The sequence below is a fragment of the Mercenaria mercenaria genome, chromosome 3 (genome assembly GCF_021730395.1).
Source record: "Mercenaria mercenaria strain notata chromosome 3, MADL_Memer_1, whole genome shotgun sequence".
NCBI lineage: Eukaryota > Metazoa > Mollusca > Bivalvia > Venerida > Veneridae > Mercenaria > Mercenaria mercenaria.
In genome coordinates, this window is record NC_069363.1 from 67951197 (window position 1) to 67973695 (window position 22499).

At 35.9% G+C, this 22499-nt stretch overlaps 1 protein-coding gene across 2 annotated transcripts in view; it reads left to right on the forward strand.

Annotated features, from left to right (window-relative positions):
• LOC123524475 (uncharacterized) overlaps window positions 1-22499 on the forward strand; it is a 69554-nt gene that overhangs the window by 24133 nt on the left and 22922 nt on the right. Inside the window, exons 3-6 of one of the 2 annotated variants that reach the window (XM_045302691.2) lie at window positions 994-1218; window positions 7600-7648; window positions 20337-20447; window positions 21613-22413. In XM_045302691.2, the coding sequence (XP_045158626.2) occupies window positions 994-1218; window positions 7600-7648; window positions 20337-20447; window positions 21613-21646 (419 nt within the window). In that variant the 3' untranslated portion in view covers window positions 21647-22413. Of the gene's footprint in view, window positions 1-993; window positions 1219-7599; window positions 7649-20336; window positions 20448-21612; window positions 22414-22499 lie in introns of those variants that run through there. The other variant, XM_045302690.2, reaches the window with a different exon arrangement.

The following is a 22499-nucleotide window of genomic DNA, read 5'->3' on the forward strand; positions in this document are numbered from 1 at the left end:
CTTGACCCAGAATGTTGAAACTTAATAGGATGATTGTACATGCATAGTAGATGACCCCTATCGATTTTGGGGTCACTCTGTGAAAGGTCAAGGTCACAGGGGCCTGAACATTGAAAACCATTTCCGGTCAGTAACTAGAGAACCACTTGACCCAGATTGATGAAACTTCATAGGATGATTGGTCATGCAGAGTAGATGACCCCTAATGATTTTAGGGTCAAACTGTTAAAGGTCAAGGCCACAGGGGTCTGAACATGGAAAACCATTTCCAATCAATAACTTGAGAACCTCTCGACCCAGAATGTTGAAACTTCATAGGATGATTGTTCATGCAGAGTAAATGACCCCTATTGTTTTTGGGGTCACTCCGTTAAAGGTCAAGGTCACAGAGGCCTGAACATTGATAACCAGTTCCGATCAATAACTTGAGAACCACTTGACCCAGAATGTTGAAACTTCATAGGATGATTGAACATGCAGAGTAGATGACCCCTATTGATTTTGGGGTCAGTCTATTAAAGGTCAAGGTCACAGTGGCCTGTTCATGTAAAATCATTTTTTGGAAATAACTTGGGAACCACTTGACCTACAATGTTGAAACTTAATAGGATGATTGGACATGCAGAGTAGATGACCCCTATTTATTTTGAGGTCACTTGATCAAAGGTCAAGGTCACAGGAGCCTGAACAGTGACTTGAGAACCACTAGGCCAAGAGTATTGAAATTTAGCAGGATGACTGGACATGCCAAGTAGATGATCCCTATTGCAGCCAACCATCAGTGTCTCTTTGACTTTCGCTCCTGACCCCTATTGACTTCTTGCCTATAGGACTTTGCATTGGGGGAGACATGCGCTTTTTTACAAAAGCATTTTCTAGTTTGTCATCTGTGTGTACGTTCTTTATTTATGTAAAATAGTTTTGTTATGAACTCTTGATAACAACATCAGTGTGATATGTTTAAATGCAGTGATTGTATCTGACTTATTGTAGAAGCATCTGCTGTCAGAGAAGACCCACAGAAATTCCTGTATGTTGTGAAAGGTCCAGTCAGTGCAAAAGACAAGAAAGTGTTTTATGTTTACGGACAGAGTTTTGATGCTAAAGATGGACAGCTAACAAGACCAATGGCTACTGCTGCAATGGGACCTGATCCCACTTGGCCCCAGAGACAGAAACCAAATGACGTGTACTACAACCTTACGTTTATAAAACAAGGTAAGTTGTTTTTAACTGCAATGTATTTAACTTTGAGCATTTTCAGAGGATTAGCTATTTGTTTCTCAGTTCTCGTCCAAGGATTGAGACAAGCAAAGCTAACCACTCTCATTTGAATACAGACATCTCAACAGTGAAAAACTGAAGTGACTCTACATATTATCCAAGATACAGTTTGGAATAGAGCAGATACTAGAGACAATCTGGGATATAGCAGATACAAGAGACAATCTGGGATATAGCAGTTCTACAAGAGACAATCTTGGTAATATCAGATACAAGAGACAGTCTGAGATTTAGCAGATACAAGAGACAATCTGGGATATAGCAGATACAAGAGACAGTCTGGCATATAGCAGATACAAGAGACAGTCTGGGATATAGCAGATACAAATAATAATCTGGCATATAGCAGATACAAGAGACAATCTGGGTTATAGCAGGTACAATAGACAGTCTGAGAATTAGCAGATGCAAGAGACAATCTGGGATATAGCAGATACAAGAGACAGTCTGGGATATAGCAGATACAAATAATAATCTGGCATATAGCAGATACAAGAGACAATCTGGGTTATATCAGATACAAGAGACAGTCTGAGATTTAGCAGATGCAAGAGACAATCTGGGATATAGCAGATACAAGAGACAGTCTGGCATATAGCAGATACAAGAGACAGTCTGGGATATAGCAGATACAAATAATAATCTGGCATATAGCAGATACAAGAGACAATCTGGGTTATAGCAGATACAATAGACAGTCTGAGATATAGCAGATACAAGAGACAATCTGGGATATAGCAGATACAAGAGACAATCTGGGATATAGCAGATACAAGAGACAGTCCGGGATATAGCAGATACAAGAGACAGTCCCGGATATAGCAGATACAAGAGACAGTCTGGGATATAGCAGTTACAAGGGAAAATCTGGGATATAGCAGATACAAGAGATAATCTGGCATATAGCAGATACAAGAGATAATCTGGGATATAGCAGATACAAGAGACAATCTGGGATATAGCAGATACAAGAGACAATCTTGGATATAGCAGATACAAGAGACAGTCTGGGATATAGCAGATACAAGAGACAGTCTGGGATATAGCAGATACAAGAGATAATCTTGGATATAGCAGATACAAGAGACAGTCTGGGATATAGCAGATACAAGAGACAGTCTGGGATTTAGCAGATACAAGAGACAATGTGGCATATAGCAGATATAGGGACAATCTGGGATATAGCAGATACAAGATACAGTCTGGCATATAGCAGATACAAGGGATAATATGGGATATATCAGATACAGGAGACAATCTGGGATATAGCAGATACAAGAGACAATCTGGGATATAGCAGATGCAAGAGACAATCTGGGATATAGCAGATACAAGAGACAGTCTGGGATATAGCAGATACAGGAGATAATCTTGGATATAGCAGATACAAGAGACAGTCTGGGATATAGCAGATACAAGAGATAATCTGGGATATAGCAGATACAAGAGACAATCTGGGATATAGCAGATACAAGACACAATCTTGGATATAGCAGATACAAGAGACAGTCTGGGATATAGCAGATACAAGAGACAGTCTGGGATATAGCAGATACAAGAGATAATCTTGGATATAGCAGATACAAGAGACAGTCTGGGATATAGCAGATACAAGAGACAGTCTGGAATTTAGCAGATACAAGAGACAATGTGGCATATAGCAGATATAGGGACAATCTGGGATATAGCAGATACAAGATACAGTCTGGCATATAGCAGATACAAGGGATAATATGGGATATATCAGATACAGGAGACAATCTAGGTTATATCACATACACGAGACAGTCTGAGATATAGCAGATACAAGAGACAGTCTGAGATATAGCAGATACAAGAGACAGTCTGAGATATAGCAGATACAAAAGACAGTCTGGGATATAGCAGATACAAGAGACAGTCTGGCATATAGCAGATAGAAGAGATAATCTGGGATATAGCAGATACAGGAGACAATCTTGAATATAGCAGATACAAAATATAGTCTGTGTGATATCAGATACAAGAGACAATCTGAGATATAGCAGATAGAAAACACAGTCTGGCATATAGCAAATACAAAAGACAATTTGGGATATAGCAGATACAAGAGACAATCTTGGCTATATAAGATACAAGAGACAATCTGGGTTATATCAGATACTAGATTCAATCTGGCATATAGCAGGTACAATAGACAATTTGGGTTATATCAGACACAAGAGACAGTCTGGGTTATAGCAGGTACAAGAGACAATCGGGGATATAGCAGATACAAGAGACAGTCTTGGATAAAGCAGATACAAAATATAATCTGGGTTATATCAGATGCAAGAGACAATCTAGGTTATAGCAGATACAAGAGACAGTCTGGGATATAGCAGGTACAAGAGACAGTCTGGGATATAGCATATACAAGAGACAATATTGCATATAACAGATACAAGAGACAATCTGGCATATAGCAGATACAAGAGACAATCTGGCATATAGCAGATGCAAGAGTTAATTTGGCATATACAAGATACAAGAGACAATCTGGGTTATATCTGATACAAGAGACAGTCTAGGCTATAGCAGATACTAGATTCAATCTGGGATATAGCAGATACAAGAGACAGTCTGGCATATAGCAGATACAAGAGACAATCTGGAATAAAGCAGATACAAGAGACAATCCGGGTTATATCAGATACAAACGACAATCTGGGTTATATTAGATACAAGAGACAATCTGGGTTATATCAGATACAAGAGACAATCTGTGATATAGCAGATAGAAGAGACAATCTGGGTTATATCAGATACAAGAGACAGTCTGGCATATAGCAGATACAAGAGACAATCTGGGATATAGCAGATACAAAAGACAATCTGGGATATAGCAGATACAAGAGATAATCTGGCTCATAGCAGATACAAGAGACAATCTGGGATATAGCAGATACAAAATATAATCTGTGTGATATCAGGTACAAAAGACAGTCTGGGATATAGCAGATAGAAGAGATAGTCTGGTTATAGCAGATACAAAAGACAGTCTGGGATATAGCAGATACAAGAGACAATCTGGGATATAGCAGATACAAGAGACAATCTGGGATATATTAGATACAGAGGCAATCTGGGTTATATCAGATACAATAGCCAATCTAGGATATAGCAGATACAAGAGACAGTCTGGGTTATATCAGATACAAGAGACAGTCTGGGATATAGCAGATACAAGAGACAGTCTGACATATAGCTGATACAAAAGACAATCTTGGATATAGCAGATACAAGAGACAGTCTGGGATATATTAGATACAAGAGACAATCTGGGTTATATCAGATACAAGAGACAATCTGGGATATAGCAGATAGAAGAGACAGTCTGGGATATAGCAGATACAAAAGACGCTCTGGGATATAGCAGATACAAGAGATAATCTGAGTTATATCAGATACAAGAGACAATCTGGGATATACCGATAGCAGATAGAAGAGACAATCTGGGATATACTGGTAGCAGATAGAAGAGACAATCTGGGAAATAGCAGATAGAAGAGACAATCTGGGATATATTAGATACAAGAGACAATCTGGGTTATATCAGATACAAGAGACAATCTGGGATATAGCAGATACAAGAGACAATCTGGGATATAGCAGATACAAGGGACAATCTGGGTTATATCAGATACAAAAGACAATCTGGGTTATATCAGATACAAAAGACAATCTGGCATATAGCAGATACAAAAGACAATCTTGGTTGTATCAGATACAAGAGACAGTCTGGTATATAGCAGATACAAGAGACAATCTGGGATATAGCAGATACAAGAGACAATCTGGGATATATCAGATACAAAAGAGAATCTGGGTTATATCAGATACAAGAAACAATCTGGGTTATATGAGATACAAAAGACAATCTGGCATATAGCAGATACAAAAGACAATCTGGGTTATATCAGATACAAGAGACAATCTGGCATAAAGCAGACACAAGGGATAGTCTTTGTTATAGTAGGTACATGGGAGAGTCTGGTATATAGCAGGTACCAGAAAAATCCTGAATATAGCACTTACAGAAGACAGTCTAGAATATAGCAGATACAAGAGACAATCTGTGACATAGCAGATAGAAGGGACAATCTGGGATTTAGCAGATACAAAAAAAATCCAGAATAATCTGTGATATATTGTCAAAGCAGAAATGTTTGCGAGGGTTTAAGTTTTGGTATATTCGCAAGGTCCCTCATCTCAGGTACATTAATCCTTGAGTAAATTTTAGTATAGCATGAATTAAGAAAATGTTATTATTACACAAACTTTCCTTAATGTATCGAGTAAAAACGGCCATATTTACAATAATAGTATATGTTCTATATTTTTTGCTACAACTGAAGGATAGCGTAATTTTAGGATGAACAGAACAAACCACATATATGTTTGATTTTGAACCCATATTATGTCTTCTGTGTTTGTGGTGCGTTTAATTAAACAAAAATTGCCATATGTGCCCCGAGATGTAGATTAATGTAAAGCCATGACTCTACAATGATATTTGTTACAAGTATAGAGCTGTCACTGTCAGCAGTTAATTTGAGTTGTTATAACATCCGTACAATTAATACAGAATGATCGGTACTAGTATGATACATGTGTAGACATTTAAGAGTTTAATATAACTGTCTACAGGTAACGAAAGCTTTATGATAGTTCTGCAAGTTTTAAGGGCATCGATTTATTAAAAAGCTGAAGCAAGTTATTAGATTGGGGTAGATGTCGGTCGGTTGGGCGGGCGGCGGCGGCGGCGGCGGCATCAAACTGGTGTTTCCGGTCAATAACTTTTGTTTCGGTAAAGATATTTAAATAAAACTTGGTATGTATGTAGCTTATATCAAGACAAAGGCTGGGATTGATTTTGGGGTTTCTGGGGTCAAGGTCAAGGTCACTGTTACTTAAAATAGAAAAAGGGTTTCCGGTCAGTAACTTTTGTTTCGGTAAAGATATTTGAATAAAACTTGGTATGTATGTAGCTTATATCAAGACAAAGGCTGGGATTGATTTTGGGGTTTCTGAGGTCAAGGTCACTGTTACTTAAAATAGAAAAAGGGTTTCCGGTCAATAACTTAACTTAGGAATGAGCTATCATGATGAAACTTGGTGTATAGAAAACTTATATAAAGTTGTAGCTTGGGATTGATTTTGGGTTTTCTGGGATCAAGGTCAAGGTCATTGTTACTAAAAATAGGGTTATGGTTAGGTTAGGGTTAGGGTTAGCATATCTTCTACATGCATGGAGGGATTTTGATGAAAGTTGGCACAATTGTTCACCATCATGAGACGGAGTGTCATGCACAAGAACCAGGTCCCTAGGTCTAAGGTCAAGGTCACACTTAGTGGTCAAAGGATACAAGAATGAAAACTTTGTCCGGAGCATATCTTCTTCATGCATAGAGGGATTTTGATGTAACTTGGCACAATTATACACCATCATGAGACGAAGTGTCTTGCTCAGTTCCCTTCTTTAGAATTACTTCCCTTTGTTGTTACTATAAATAGCTTATATTGTAACTTTTTCATTACTAGACTTAGGGAAAAATCGAGACCACTTTTCTGTAGTACAACATGCATGTTACATCCAATTTTGAGGTGTATTTTGACCAATCTCTACCTGGTAAGGATTTCTGTGTGGACTTACAATTTTTTTTTTTTTTTTTTTTTTTTTTTTTTTTAAGATTAACTTCCCTTAGTTGTTACTATAAATAACTTATATTGTAACTTTTTTATAATTGACCGTAGGGAAAAACCAAGACCACTTTTCTGTGGTACATCATAGTTGTTACTTTCTAATTTTAGGTGTATTTTAAGGTATCTCTACCTGGTAAGGAGTTTTTTTGTGGACTTAGAAAAACAAAAGAATTACAATGATTACTAAACAACCACAAAATTAAAATTACATCTGCAAATACAGGTGCTAGAGTAAAGAAATTTGCTGTGATGGGCGTATATTGTGACATTCTGGCACTCTTGTTTATTCTTATGAAAAGTGTTGAAAACCTGGTTTTGTTGCATTGCCGCGTTTCTTGTTTTTATTTTACAATCTCGTAAACATAAAACCTCACAGATACACTCAATATTTCAAATTCACTAAATATATATGTTGACCCAGAGAAAATATGTGCTTTTACAATAGCCCAAACAAGAGACAATTGAGGAGTACATAGGGATCATCACTGAGTTACAAATTAATACTGGAACTTACTAGAAAATATCTGAATATGTTACTCAAAGTTATTTAAGTATCTGCATCAGAAAATGTTTTAATTTTGTCTGTTACAGTTCCAACTGAGGATCCAATTCCAGGAATCCCAAACAGATACCAGATGCAGTGAGTAAAATTATCTGAATTTTATTTGCAAGTTTTAAGCCAAGAACAGATTCATTAAGTCTTGTAGTTTTTACAGAACTGCTAAACTCAGTTTAATTTTATAACTTGTGTTTCCTTAATGTTGGTATTTTTTTATATAAAAATCTTGAGTTTTAGCTCAAATGAACTGGAGGTTCAGGGTGATCTATTGTGATGGGCCTGTGTCTGTCATCTGTAGTCTGTCATCCTTAATCGAAGAATAAGCAGAGCTATCCTACTCACCACGTTGTCGGCATTGGCATCACGCCTTGTTTAAGCTTTTTGTACCAGTCCACATTTTGACAAAACTTTTTGAGATAAAGCTTCCAAAATCTCAACACTTGTGTACCATCACCATGTCTAGTTTTAGGCAAGAGAACGTAACTCCATCAAGGATTTTGGCTGAATTATGGCCCCTTTTAATTCAAAAATCTTGGTTAAGTTTTTTGTATCAGTTTTGTGTAAACTGTTTGACATAAGACTTTGAAACTTTGATCACTTGTTTATTATAACAATCTCTATCTGTAAGCAAGAGTACATGGCTCTTTTCAACTATTTTGACTGAATTATGGCCCTTTTTGGACTTGGAAATTATTTCAGTTTCCATACAAGTCCACATTTTGTCAAAACTGTTTGACATGTGACTTTGAAACTTTGAACACTTGCTTATCATCATGATTTCTTTCTGTAGGCAGAGTATACTGTAAATCCGGTATTATTCGTGGTGTTTTAATTTTCGCTATTTTTCGCGAATCGGGTACGTCGCGAAATCATGAATCCGCGTAAATATCCTTCCATAACATACAGACATGTCCGAAAATATGTCCAAAATACGGTCAAGTTCAGCAATGAATACTAGTCACCTATACATCGATGTTTATTGAATAAATTTCAATTCATTTCACATTTCAGTACATTATGAATAATTCATGTAGAATATACTGCTTAAGGTTACATTTACATGCAGCTGGCAGTTTTTAATGGAGAGCATCTCCTGGATGCACTTCGTATGTGTCAAACAAGCAGAGCGTGTGTTGTCCGAGAAGAAGATCTATATCATCCCTTATCTTCTCAACAAACCTGATTTTTTTTACACATTTTGTTTAGACAACAATAGGGATAAGCGGACAATTTATCACACCATTGTATTGTGTACTTGTAAGTTGATTATTTATGAAATGGCTGTAACAAACATTTTATCAGCTATCAAGTGTAATACAAATAATCGCCAGTAAATTGAATAAAGGATTTAAAGGCTCAATTATTTCAGTCTGTATGAATAAAGTAACCGATTGCTAAAACGAAATAAACGTTACGGACCATGTGTTTGACGAGTCTTTGGCATGCATAAATTCGGTACGGTACTGAAAAATTGGCATTGATATAATCACAACTTCGGGAATTGAAATTTTGCTAACATGAGATAAGAACCTTCGCGATTTTAAATTTCTGACCCTTCCGTCGCGAATTCATAAATCCGCGAAATAATTCAGGGTGCCGGAATTCGCGAAATAAAGATCACGCTAATATAAAGTGATTTACAGTATAACTCTGTCAACTATTTTGGCTGAATAATGGCCCTTTTTGGACTTGGAAATTCAGTTTTCGTACAAGTCAACATTTTGTTAAAACTATTTGACATGTGGCTTCGAAACTTTGAGCACTTGTTTGTCATCATGATCTTTATCTGTAGGCAAGAGAACAGAACTCTGTCAACTATTTTAGCTGACTTATGACCCTTTTTTGAACTTTGAAATCAGTTAAATTTTTCATAACAGCCCATATTTTGCTGTATCTGTTTGTCATTTGACTACTTGTTTACCATCAAAAGATTAATACAGGTACATTGTTTTTAGCTCGACTTTTCGAAGAAAATGTAGAGCTATTGCACTTGCCCCGGTGTTGGCGTCGGTGTCGCCGTTGGTTAAAGTTTTTGATAAAGTCAAATATCTCTGTTACTATCAAAGCTATTGACTTGAAACTTAAAATAGTTATTTACTATCAAAGTCTACACCAGTAGAAACAATCCCCATAACTCTGATTTGAATTTTGACAGAATTATGCCCCTTTTTAGCTCACCTGAGCAATGCTCAGGTGAGTTTTTGTGATCGCTCGATGTCCGGCGTCTGTCTGTCGTCTGTCAACATTTAGCTTGTGTATGCGATAGAGGCTGTATTTTTCAACTGATCTTCATGAAATTTGGTTAGAATGATTATCTTGATGAAGTCTAGGCCGAGTTTGAAAATGGGTCATCTGGGGTCAAAAACTAGGTCATTAGGTCAAATCAAAGAAAAACCTTGTGTATGCGATAGAGGCTGTATTTTTCGATTAATCTTCATGAGTTTTGGTCTGAATGATTACCTTGATGAAATCTAGGCCAAGTTCAGATATGGGTCATCTGGGGTCAAAAACTAGGTCACTAGGTCAAATAAAAGAAAAACCTTGTGTATGCGATAGAGGCTGTATTTTTCAATTAATCTTCATGAATTTTGGTCAGAATGATAATCTTGATGAAATCTAGGCCGAGTTTGAAAATGGGTCATCTGGGGTCAAAAACTAGGTCACTAGGTCAAATCAAAGAAAAACCTTGTGCATGAGATAGAGGCTGTATTTTTCAATTAATCTTCATGAATTTTGGTCAGAATGATAACCTTGATAAAATCTAGGCCAAGTTCGAAAATGGGTCATCTGGGGTCAAAAACTAGGTCACTAGGTCAAATCAAAGAAAAACCTTGTGTATGCGATAGAGGCAGTATTTTTCAATTAATCTTCATGAATTTTGGTCAGAATGATAACCTTGATAAAATCTAGGGCAAGTTTAAATGTGGGTCATCTGGGGTCAAAAACTAGGTCACTAGGTCAAATCAAAGAAAAACCTTGTGTATGCAATAGAGGCTGTATTTTTCAATTAATCTTCACGAATTGTGGTCAGAATGATTGCCTTGATGAAATCTAGGTCAGGTTTGAATATGGGTCATCTGGGTTCAAAAACTAGGTCACTAGTTCAAATCAAAGGAAAAGCTTGTTTATGCGATAGAGGCTGTATTTTTAGATTGATATTCCTGAAATTAAGTCAAAATGATTACCTTAATGAAATCCAGACCAAATTTGAAAATGGGTCATCTTGGGTCAAAAAGTAGGCCACTAGGTCAAATCAAAGAAAAACCTTGTGTATGCGATAGAGGCTGTATTTTTTCAATTGATTTTCATGAAATTTGGTCAGAATGATAGCCTTGATGAAATCTAGGTCAAGTTCGAATATGGGTCATCTGGTGTCAAAAACTAGGTCACTAGGTCAAATCAAAGAAAATATTTACTTATACTCAATATTTTTGCTCCAATTTTTATGATAATTGGTCAGAATATTTTTTTCCATGAAATCACTAGGTCAAACATGTTTACTCTGTTTAATATGTTGTGTTATGGTGTGTTTCTCAGGTGAGCGACCTAGGGCCATCTTGGCCCTCTTGTTAACTTAGAATTTTTGGTTAAAGTTTTTGATAAAGTCAAATATCTCTGTTACTATCAAAGCTATTGACTTGAAACTTAAAATAGTTATTTACTATCAAAGTCTACACTAGGAGAAACAATCCCCATAACTCTGATTGAATCTTGACAGAATTATGCCCCTTTTTAACTTAGAATTTTTGGTTAAAGTTTTTGATAAAGTCAAATATCTCTGTTACTATCAAAGCTATTGACTTGAAACTTAAAATAGTTATTTACTATCAAAGTCTACACCAGGAGAAACAATTCCCATAACTCTGATTTGAATTTTGACAGAATTATGCCCCTTTTTAACTTAGAATTTTTGGTTAAAGTTTTTGATATAGTCAAATATCTCTGTTACTATCAAAGCTATTGACTTGAAACATAAAATACTTATTTACTATCAAAGTCTACACCAGGAGAAACAATCCCCATAACACTGAATTGAATTTTGACAGAATTATGCCCCTTTTTAACTTAGAAATTTTGTTAAAATTTTTGATAAAGTCAAATATCTCTGTTACTATTAAAGCTTTTGACTTGAAACTCAAAATAGTTATTTACTATCAAAGTCTACACCAGGAGACACAATTCCTATAACTCTGGTTTGAATTTTGACAGAATTATGCCCCTTTTTAACTTAGAATTTTCAGTTAAAGTTTTTGATAAAGTCAGATATCTCTGTTACTATTAAAGCTTTTGACTTGAAACTCAAAATAGTTATTTACTATCAAAGTCTACACCAGCAGACACAATTCTCATAACTATAATTTGAATTTTAACAGAGTTAAGCCCCTTTTTAACTTGGATTTTTTCTTTTTTACTGGCAAAGCTCAAATTCAGAGTCAAGCACTGAGAAAAGTCGAGCGCGCTGTCTTACGGACAGCTCTTGTTCTTATCAATTTTTCTTCTTTTGTATGAAAATCTCTGGTAATATTTTGACCCCATGCTTCCATCAATTCTTTGAATAGTCGAGCACGCTGTCAACAGACAGCTTCTGTAAACAACTTATGAACTACTGGATTGCTCATCACCAAACTTGGTCAGTAGTATCCTTTAAGGTCCTCGCTCAATTTTTTTTTTCAAATGGTTCTGCTTGACTGATTTTAGGGGCCTCTAGAGCTAAAAATAGAAAAATCTTTAAATAACCACTTCTCATGAACCGCTTGATTGGATCATCACCAAGTTTGGTCTTTAGCATCATTGTAAAGTCCACTTCCAAATGGGGGACTTGTTCCCTTTTAGGGGCTATTAAGAGCTAAAAATAGAAAAACCTTTAAGCAGCTTCTCATGAACCACTGGATGGATCTAAATGAAACTTGGTATGTACCATCATTGTATAGTCTCCTGCCAATTTTATTCAAGTGGGGATGCTTGGCCCCATGTAGGTGCCACTATAGCTAAAAATAGGAATACCTTTAAATGACCTTTTCTTGCAAACCACTCAATGGATCTTCACCAAACTTGGTATGTAGCATCTTTGTAAAGTCCTCTCTCAAACTTGTTCAAATGGTTTCACTTGACTGATTTTAGGGCAGCCAGAGCTAAAATAAAAAAAAACAACAACATTAAATGACTTCTTTTTATGAACTGCTTGATTGACCATCACCAAAGTTGGTCTGTAGCATCCTTGTAAAGTCCCCAATCAAATCTTGAAATTAATTTAGGGGGTCACCAGAGCTAAAAATAGAAAAACCTGTAAACGACTCATTCTCATAAACTGCTTGATGGACCACCAAACTTGATCTGAAGTATCCTTTTGTGGTCCTCTCTCAGGTATGTTCAAATGGTTCATTTTTACTGAATTTAGGAGCCACCAGAGCTAAAAATAAAAGAACAATTAAATGCTTTCTTCTCAAAAACTGCTGGTGGGGACTGTCTCCAAACTTGATATGTAGTATCGGTCCTTCTAAGGTCCTCTCCTGTATTTGTTCAGATGGTTCCACTTGACTAATTTTAGGGGCTGCAAGGGCTTAAAATAGCAAAACCTGTTATATTGAACACAATTGTTAACATTCATAATTTAGTGCTCAAGATCAAATTGTCAGTTTCAGAAGAGTGATATAGGGCAACAATGGCCCGCTTGTTTCTTATTTCTTCAATTAAGATGAAATTATCTTAAGGGTTTTTTATTTTCAGTACAGTATTATATTTCCAGTGATAGATCAAGATGGTAAAGCTATTTTACCACTAATGTCAAGGTGTCTTGCAGAATTGATAAACAAAGACAACATTGGACATAAACAAGAAATATCTTTAAAAATGATGGTCGGCAAATTGTAATAAGGAAAGAAGTTTATGAATTTTTCATCTAACATTCATCTTTTATCTAACATTTTTCAAATTGCAAAACTAAACACCGCACTTTAACAATTTAAATGGTTCTCTTTTAATTTTTCTCAAAGGTTTCGTAGTTTTGCAATTTTGTTTCGTTTATCCTTAGACGAATAATTACAGCAGTAGTTCGATGAAGATTCATGAAGCGGTTCATGAGAAGAGGTCATTAAACGTGTTTATATTTTTAGCTAAATTGGTCCCTATCCCCATTTGTAACAAAATAGCAGGAGACCTTACGATATTGTTACACATCGAGTTTGATAAAAATCCATTACATTTTAGTGGTTAATGCGAAGAAAGGCATATCTACTTTTAGCTATAGTGGTCCCTAATAGGGCCCAAGTTCCTATATAAATAAATTTGGAAGAGGACCTTATAATGATGCTCCAGACCAAGTATGACAAAGATCCACCAAGCTGTTCATGAGACGCTGTATAAAGGCATTTCTAGTTTTAGCTCTAGCAGCCCCTAAAAGGGGTCAAATGTCCCAGCTGAACAAAGTTGGCTGCGGGCCTAATAAAGATGCTACAAATCAAGTTTGATTAGAATACATGAGAAAAAATCAATTAAAGGATTTTTTTATATATTATTTTTATTTATTTCTAAAATAGGCCAACTGATCCCGCTTTAACAAATGCATATTCGCTATTCGTGAATCTTTGGACAATGACGTCACACCTATAAAAAGTGAAGGTCAAGCAAAACATACAATTGTTATTATTTCAATATTTCTGTTTCATATGCAAATTTTGACCGCATAAGCAAAGTTTGACCGTAGTTATATCACACAGATAAACTGTATGCAACGTACCTTCATTTCAGTGTAAAATGAGATTCAGTCATTATGTAGCATATATATAATGAAACAGATTTCAACTGAGTTCAATACTTGCATACAATACTAAAAAAAATATTCATATATAACAAATCAGTTAAATAATTTGTAACAAATATATCAAAGCAAACAAGTACTTATTTTGATATGCAAACTGAATAAGTCACAAAAGCAAGAAACCTTTTCATATACAGACGACACTTGTAACAAGGAAAATCTTTTAAAAAGCACTTCTCTACATAAAAGAATCTTATCACACCCTTGTTCATGTGATACGCAGACCGTATTCAGCTCTTTCTTTAATTTGATATATGTTGGTATTTGAACAGGTTTTTATCATATTTATTAAACTTACTTATTATTTTGAGATATATCAATATTCTTGCTAAATATACTGAGCCAAAGTTAGCTTTAAAACTGTGAGCAGCGTCGTTTAGGATAAACGCTTTGTCTACATTTCACTCAGCGTAGCACAGTCAACAGAGTGAAAGAAATTGACACTCTCGTCCAATCAGGCAGAGTGTTGCATAAATCTTCCGTTTTGATAAATTATCTATAATGCGTTATCAAGTAGTTTGATTGGCAAACTGAAGTCACGTGGCATAGGAAAACGAAAACGAATTTAGACGGCGTCGCCGAAAAATCATTGACAGGGACATTTTGACCATAACATTTAAGGAGATCTATTTCATGTTTAGGGACATTTTAAACAACATATAGAATCCTATCTTGCCTAGAAATATGGATATGTCTGCTGTTCCCCTGTACAACAATCCTAAAGCAGAATATTCTTTTGATTTAATATTGTTCTACCAATCATTTTACTTTCTTTGACTTTGTTCACAGGGATCAATTAGTAAGTAGACAGAATAATGTACTGCTAAAAAAGTGTGTATTGATAATTGCCATATCACAAAAATCACTTTGAGATAGTTAGCAAGCAAAATTATATAAACTCACATTATATTTTTTCTTTAAATTCACTGTTTTATAACTTATAACCATGCTTTAAACATGGTCAGTGATGTTAGAAGTCAACTTACTGATGCTCTAAAGGCATAACCCCCTTATTTGTATTCATTTTTTGACACAAAAATAATTTCCGAAAAGTCTCACTTAATAAAAAAAAGTTCCAAAAAAACAAAAAAATTCCGACCTACCTACCCTGATTTTTAAACGCCCGAAGGAATGTATTATGTTGTTTCCCCGGTGTTTGTCTGTCCATCTGTCGTTCCGTCTGTTAACAATTTCGTGTCCACTCTGTAACTCTTGAACCGCTTGGAGGATTTCAAAGAAACTTGGCACAAATGTTCACTACACCGAGATGACGTGCAGAGCACATGTTTCAGATGACTCGCTTCAAGGTCAAGGACACACTTAGGGGTCAAAGGTCATAATTATATGACTTTGCTTTGTGAATATTGCTCTGCATTGCAATCCTCTTGTTTTTATTTGGCAGATCCCTTTTTAAGTGAGTTATTGTGATCGCTCGATGTCCGGCGTCTGTCTGTCGTCTGTCAACATTTAGCTTGTGTATGCGATAGAAGCTGTATTTTTCAACTGATCTTCATGAAATTTTGTCAGAATAATAACATTGATGAAATCTAGGCTAAGTTTGAAAATGGGTCATCTGGGGTCAAAAAGTAGGTCAATAGGTCAAATCAAAGAAAAACCTTGTGTATGCGATAGAGGCTGCATTTATGTCTCCTACCACATACCGTCATCCTACGAATATAAGACGCACATTTTTTGCAAGATTCTGAGGATAGAAAAAGACCAAACATTTCCCCCGACTCAAAAAATAAGAAAATCGATCTTTGTTTAACCCGCGTACCTCTATATTGAAGAGAATTCAAGGGGAGTAAATACCAATGACTCGGGCGTAGCTAATAGCCGGTATCGGGACCCGGGGTCTTAAATTACTTTTGTATAAAATGTAAAATTTAGAGCTCGCGTAAAAAAGATAAATAAATGCTGTTTTTCATTAAAATATATTTTACAACGCATTTCTTTAACTCAGATCATTAAGACCTGTGTAAAACTTTCCTGGCATGTTTTCACACATTTTGCATTAAAATACTTGAAACTCCATTCAGGTAGCCCGGAAATCGATTATTTAATCTTCAAACATAATTTTGATAGTTGTCTATAATCCTCTTGTTCATCGAGAAATTCACGCCCGAGGCATTACTTATCTTACACCTACTGTCACAATCTGCAAACAATTAAACGTTTAATCATACCTGGAGGCAATCGTAAACATGTGCATGTGAGATTTTAGACTGATCCAATATGATCATAGTTGCTGATCCGTAATGTTCAAAACAATTTGCAAACCAGTCTTAAAATTATGTCATTTTACCGCCACGTGACAAAATGTACATTCGTTTTTACTGGCTTCAATATTCATGGAGTGGTCAGAGGATGCGGCAGTTTAGTGCTTACACAGAGTTTTTGCTTTTCAATTTAAATACTTGCAACAACATCCAAAAACATTGACAATGATTAAGCAAAAACCAGCGAGTTCTTAGAAACTATAGCGAATTTCGGACAAACATAAATTCGGATAAGTGGATATAAGCATTTTTCCAGACTTCTGCTGATCTTTTTTCACTGCGTCCTATACACGAGTGCGACCTATATTCGGCCAATTACGGTAGTGGTGTGGGAGACATATTGATTTACTCGTGTGTGTGTTGTGTGTGTGTCACAAAGCTTGTCCGCACTCTAAGTCGAACATTTCTCATCCGTTCTTCACCAAACTTCAACAAAATGTGTCTGCCAATAAGTGCTCGGCCAAGTTCGATAACTAGCCAAATCGGCCTAGGCACTTCGGAATTATGGCCCTTGAATTACCAAAAACAGATTTCTTGCGCAGTTTTGCCCCCAAACCGGCGCCTATACTTGGTGTCAAGAAAGTGCATGCACATGGTGGATTAAGTAAACAGTATATAAAGACTGACTTACTATTTAGATGATTAGGCAGTTGTTGGAGACATGCGCTTTTCTCAAAAGCATCTCTAGTTTTAAACTGAATTTCATGAAATTTTGTCAGAATGATAACCTTGATGAAATCTAGGTCGAGGTTGAATATGGGTCATCCAGGGTCAAAAACTAGGTCACTATGTCAAATCAAAGAAAAACCTTGTGTACGCGATAGAGGCTGTATTTTTCAACTGAACTTCATGAAATTTTGTCAAAATGATAACCTTGATTAAATCTAGGTCAAGTTCAAAATATAGGTCATCCAGGGTCAAAAACTAGGTCACTAGGTCAAATCAAAGAAAAACCTTGTGTATATGATAGAGGCTGTATTTATCAAGTGATCTTCATGAAATTTTGTCAGAATGATTATCTTGATGAAATCAAGGTCAAGTTTGAATATTGGTCATCCAGGGTCAAAAACTAGGTCACTTTATCAAATCAAAGAAAAACCTTGTGTATACAATAGGGGCTGCATTTTACACTGGATCTTCATGAAATTTAATCAGAATGTTTGTCTATATGAAATCTAGATAGAGTTTGAATATGGGTGATCTAGGTTCAAAAACTAGGTCACCCGGTCAAATTAAAGAAAAACCTTGTGTACGCAATAGTGGCTGCATTTTACACTGGATATTCATAAAATTTAGTCAGAATGATTGCCTTGATGAAATCTAGGTCAAGTTAGAATATTGGTCATCTGTGGTCAAAAACTAGGTCACTAGATCAAATCAAAGAAAAACCTTGTGTATGCAATAGAGACTGTATTTTTCAATTGATCTTCATGAAGTGGTCAGAATGATAGCCTTGATAAAATTAAGGTCAAGTTTGAATATGGGTCATCTGGGGTCAAAAACTAGGTCGCTAGGACAAATCTAAGAAAAATGTTTTGTATGCGATAGAGTCTGTATTTTTCAATTAAGGTTAATGAAATTTAGTCAGAATGATTGCCCTGATCAAATCTAGGTCAAATTCGAATGTAGGTCATCTTGGCTCAAAAACTAGGTCACTAGGTCAAGTTGAAGAAAATACTAGTTTACACTTAAGAGACCACATTTTTGGTCCAATCTTAATGAACATTGGTCAGAATATTTGTTTCCATGAAATCACAAGGTCAAACATGTTTACACTGTTATGGTATGTTTCTCAGGTGAGCGACCTAGGGCCATCTTGGCCCTCTTGTTTGTTCACTTACAATAAAAAAAAATTGAATTACTTCCCTTTTATGTTACTATCAATAGCTTATTTTGGAACTTTTTTATTATTGGCCGTAGGGAAAAACTGAGACCACTTTCCTGTGGTACAACATGGATAGTACCTTCAATTTTTAGGTGTATTTTGATATACCTTTACCTGGTAAGGATTTTTTTGTGGACTTAGAATTTTTTTTGAATTTTTTGTGGACTTAGAATTTTTTTTAGAATTTCTTCCCTTTGTTGTTCCTGTCCTTTGGGCTTCACATTCCCAAGTTTTTTAAATTTTACTCCCATCCTCTGATGTAACCCTTCGGGCATATAAAGCCCCACTTGGCGGTGCTCTTGTTCATTTTAATTTTTGGTTATGATAATTTTACAAAATGCATTGATAATGTTTGCAACTATACAGTAGAGCTGTGTACCTGCCATTTAGCTCAATAGGGGGAGCGCAGATCTACGGATTGCGGGGTTGTGAGTTTGATCCCTGGGTGGGGCGTATGTTCTCCATGACGATTTGATAAAAGACATTGTGTCTGGTTTCTTTCGTCTTCCACCTCTGATTCATGTGGGGAAGTTGGCAGTTACTTATGGAGAACAGGTTTGTACTGGTACAGAATCCAGGAACACTGGTTAGGTTAACTTCCTGCCATTAAATAACTGAAATACTGTTGAAAAACAAAGTTAAACCCAAAACAAACAAACAAACAGTAGAGCTGTATATAAATTTGCACATTTTCACATCAATACTTGTTCATTTTCTCCGAAAACTAGTTCATTTTAACCAAGCTTTTGCTGTAATTATTGGGGTCTGGGTGTTCTTTATATTGATGGTTTTCCTATGTCCAAGTTCCTACCGTACTGGTTGGGAACCTCTTTCCGGACAGGACCAGTTTCTGGACACATGTAATATCCGCTTTATTTTGTTGTTATTCATGTAATTGTTTCATCTAGACCATTTAGATCTTTGTTTTTCATGTCTACAGCAAACCACTATTTTATAAGGCTGTATAATGTTTGGGTTTTTGATGATAACTCACATGCATTTACAAAACAGCTTTCTATCTTAACGGGGCATGAAGATAGCATTGCGCACGCGCAGTAGTTCACACATGCCGAGGTATCAAGTGGGGAAGAAATAATCAAACTACATAATGGTTGTCTGCTGATTACATGTTCTTCTTTTAATTTCATGCTAAAAGTTATGTAAGATGCAGGGCTGTCGATTTTTGCACTAATCTATTGGAATTATCAAGAATTCGTATAAGACAAAATTCGAGTTTTTTATAGTCAACCTCGGTTTGCTTTCGTAGCTGCTATTGAACGTCGGGTTATGTTTCATGTGCAATTTTGAAGAGATGAATGATAAAGAAAGGTGTAGAAATAGTTTAATTACTTATTTTGATATCAAATTAACAACATAACACCGTCAAAATATTTGTCCGGATACTGGTTTACCTGACGGGAAAAATAACTTATTTTAGTGACCCCATTTGAGGCCCCATGGAACCCATAATTTACGTCACAACGTGATGCTGATTACAACATCGGATGTGGAAGGAGCTGAAGTTTGTGCAGTGTGGGCTTCATTTATGTCAAATATATTTTTTAGGGAATAATGGAGCCGAAATATGAAAATGTGTCCGGAAAATGGTTCCCAACCAGTACAGGTTTATGAAACAGGTTAAGCAGAAATTACAAGGAACATAACAAATGTTTGGTTTTAATTGTGCTTTCATAGCCATTATCTCCCTTTATTTGGAAATCATAAAAAAAAGATTGAAACAAATGTATAATGTATTACAGTAAATAATTAATTGATTTGATATTTCAGATTTGCTTTGAACAATACAGATATTGTAAATGATCTGAAGAAGAAGATTGCTCTCACAATCATAAAGTCGTCTGCTAATGTACATGTCTGCTTCCACCAAAAAACATTAAGGTAATTACTTTATCTGATAGCAAAACAAACCCTTAGCTTCCAGCTTAGTACTTAGTACACTGATAACATAGAAATTAAGCTCTGCCTTCAGTTTATATAAGTACTCTGTTTACTGATAGTGTGAAAAATCTCTGATTCTAGCTCAGTACTTTGCACATTGATATTGTAAAAATCAGGCCCGCCCGCTTAGCTCAGTAGGTAAGAGCGTTGGTCTACGGATCGCGGGGTCGCGAGTTCGATCCTCGGGCGGGGCGAATGTTCTCCGTGACTGTTGATAAACGACATTGTGTCTGAAATCATTAGTCCTCCACCTCTGATAATTCATGTGGGGAAGTTGGCAGTTACTTGCGGAGAACAGGTTTGTACTGGTACAGAAACCAGGAACACTGGTTAGGTTAACTGCCCGCCGTTACATGACTGAAATACTGTTGAAAAACGGCGTTTAACCCAAAACAAACAAACAAAACAAAACAAATCAAACTCTGTGCTTAGTACATTGCACATTTGTAATGTAAAAATATAAAACTGCCTGCAGCCCAGGACATTGTACACTGATAATGTGAAAATAGAACTCTGCTTCAAGCAGAGAACTTTATACATTAATAATGTAAAAGATCAGTCGATCTCTGCCTGCAGCTTAGTGCTTTGTACATTGATAATATAAAAAATCAAGCTGTGCCCGCAGTTTAGACTTCTTTACAATGATCATATGAAAATCAGGTTTTGTTCTTAGCTTAATACTTTAGTCATTTGATAATATAATAATCAAACAATGCTGCCAAGATCATAAATCAGTTGAATTGATAATGAGTATGAAAAAATGTTTGTCAATCAGATAACATTATGAAAGAAAAGTAATGCATTCTTTGAAAGAGTAACTACGTCTTTTGGCGCCCTTCTGTGTTTTGCTGCCACTCTGTCATTTATTGCCCCATAGTCAGTCACCATCCTTCTTCATTTATTGCCTCATAGTCACCATCCTTCTGTCATTCACTGCCCCTCTTGTCATTTGTACCTGAGACACTTCTTATAGTTTTATGAAAGTAGTTCATTTTTAGCTCACAAAGTATTCAAGGCTAGCTGTTGGGATCACCTTGTGTTGTCGCCCGTTGTCAACAATTTGACAAAAAAATTGTTTAGTTTAGTTTATACTAATTTATTTTAGGTTGATTGTGTTGAAAGCTTCAAGCTTATTGTAACCACTCTTGAGTGCGCTTCCTGGGAAAACCAGTACTAGTGTCATACGAGAAGTCATGGTCATGACCCCAGTGGGGCTCGAACCCACGACACCTGGATTGAGCGGCTGACACCCTATCCACTAGACCACCAAAAGACGTTAAACCCAAACACACACACGCACGCAGGCACGCACACGCACACACACACACACACACACACACACAATTTGACTGTTAACACTCTTGAGGTCACAATTTTAGCCTAATATTAATGAAACTTTGTCAGAAAATCTTAAATGATTATGTTACTGGATCATCTGGGGTCAAAACATATGCCACAGGGTCAATTGATAGGGAAACCTTGTTAACACTGCAGAGGCCATATTTTCTACCTTACCTTTATGAAACTTTGTCAGAATGTTTGTCTCAATAAAATCTGTGTCAGTTATAAAATCTAGGTCAAATCATAGAAAAACATTATTCACACTCTAGAGGTCACACTTCATACTTTATCTTCATAAAGCTTTCTCAGAATGTTTGTATCTATGAAATCTAGGTCAAATTCAATACTGGATTATTTAGATAAAAAACTAGTTCACTAAGTCATAGTAAGACATAGTTTACACTCAAAAGGCAACACTATATTTCAAGGTTGGATGCTGTTATATCATAACATTTTGGGCATTATTCAAAACAACAATTGAATTAAAATGTGAACTGTAAGTGTATGTCCTTTTTGTGATATCGGGTATTTTTCCTGTTAGTTTGCAAGTAATCGACCAATTTCCCTGATTGTCAACATACTGCAGAGATATAATGATGAAATGTCCTTTAACAGTTTACTGATATTGTAATACTGCCATGTAGTTATACC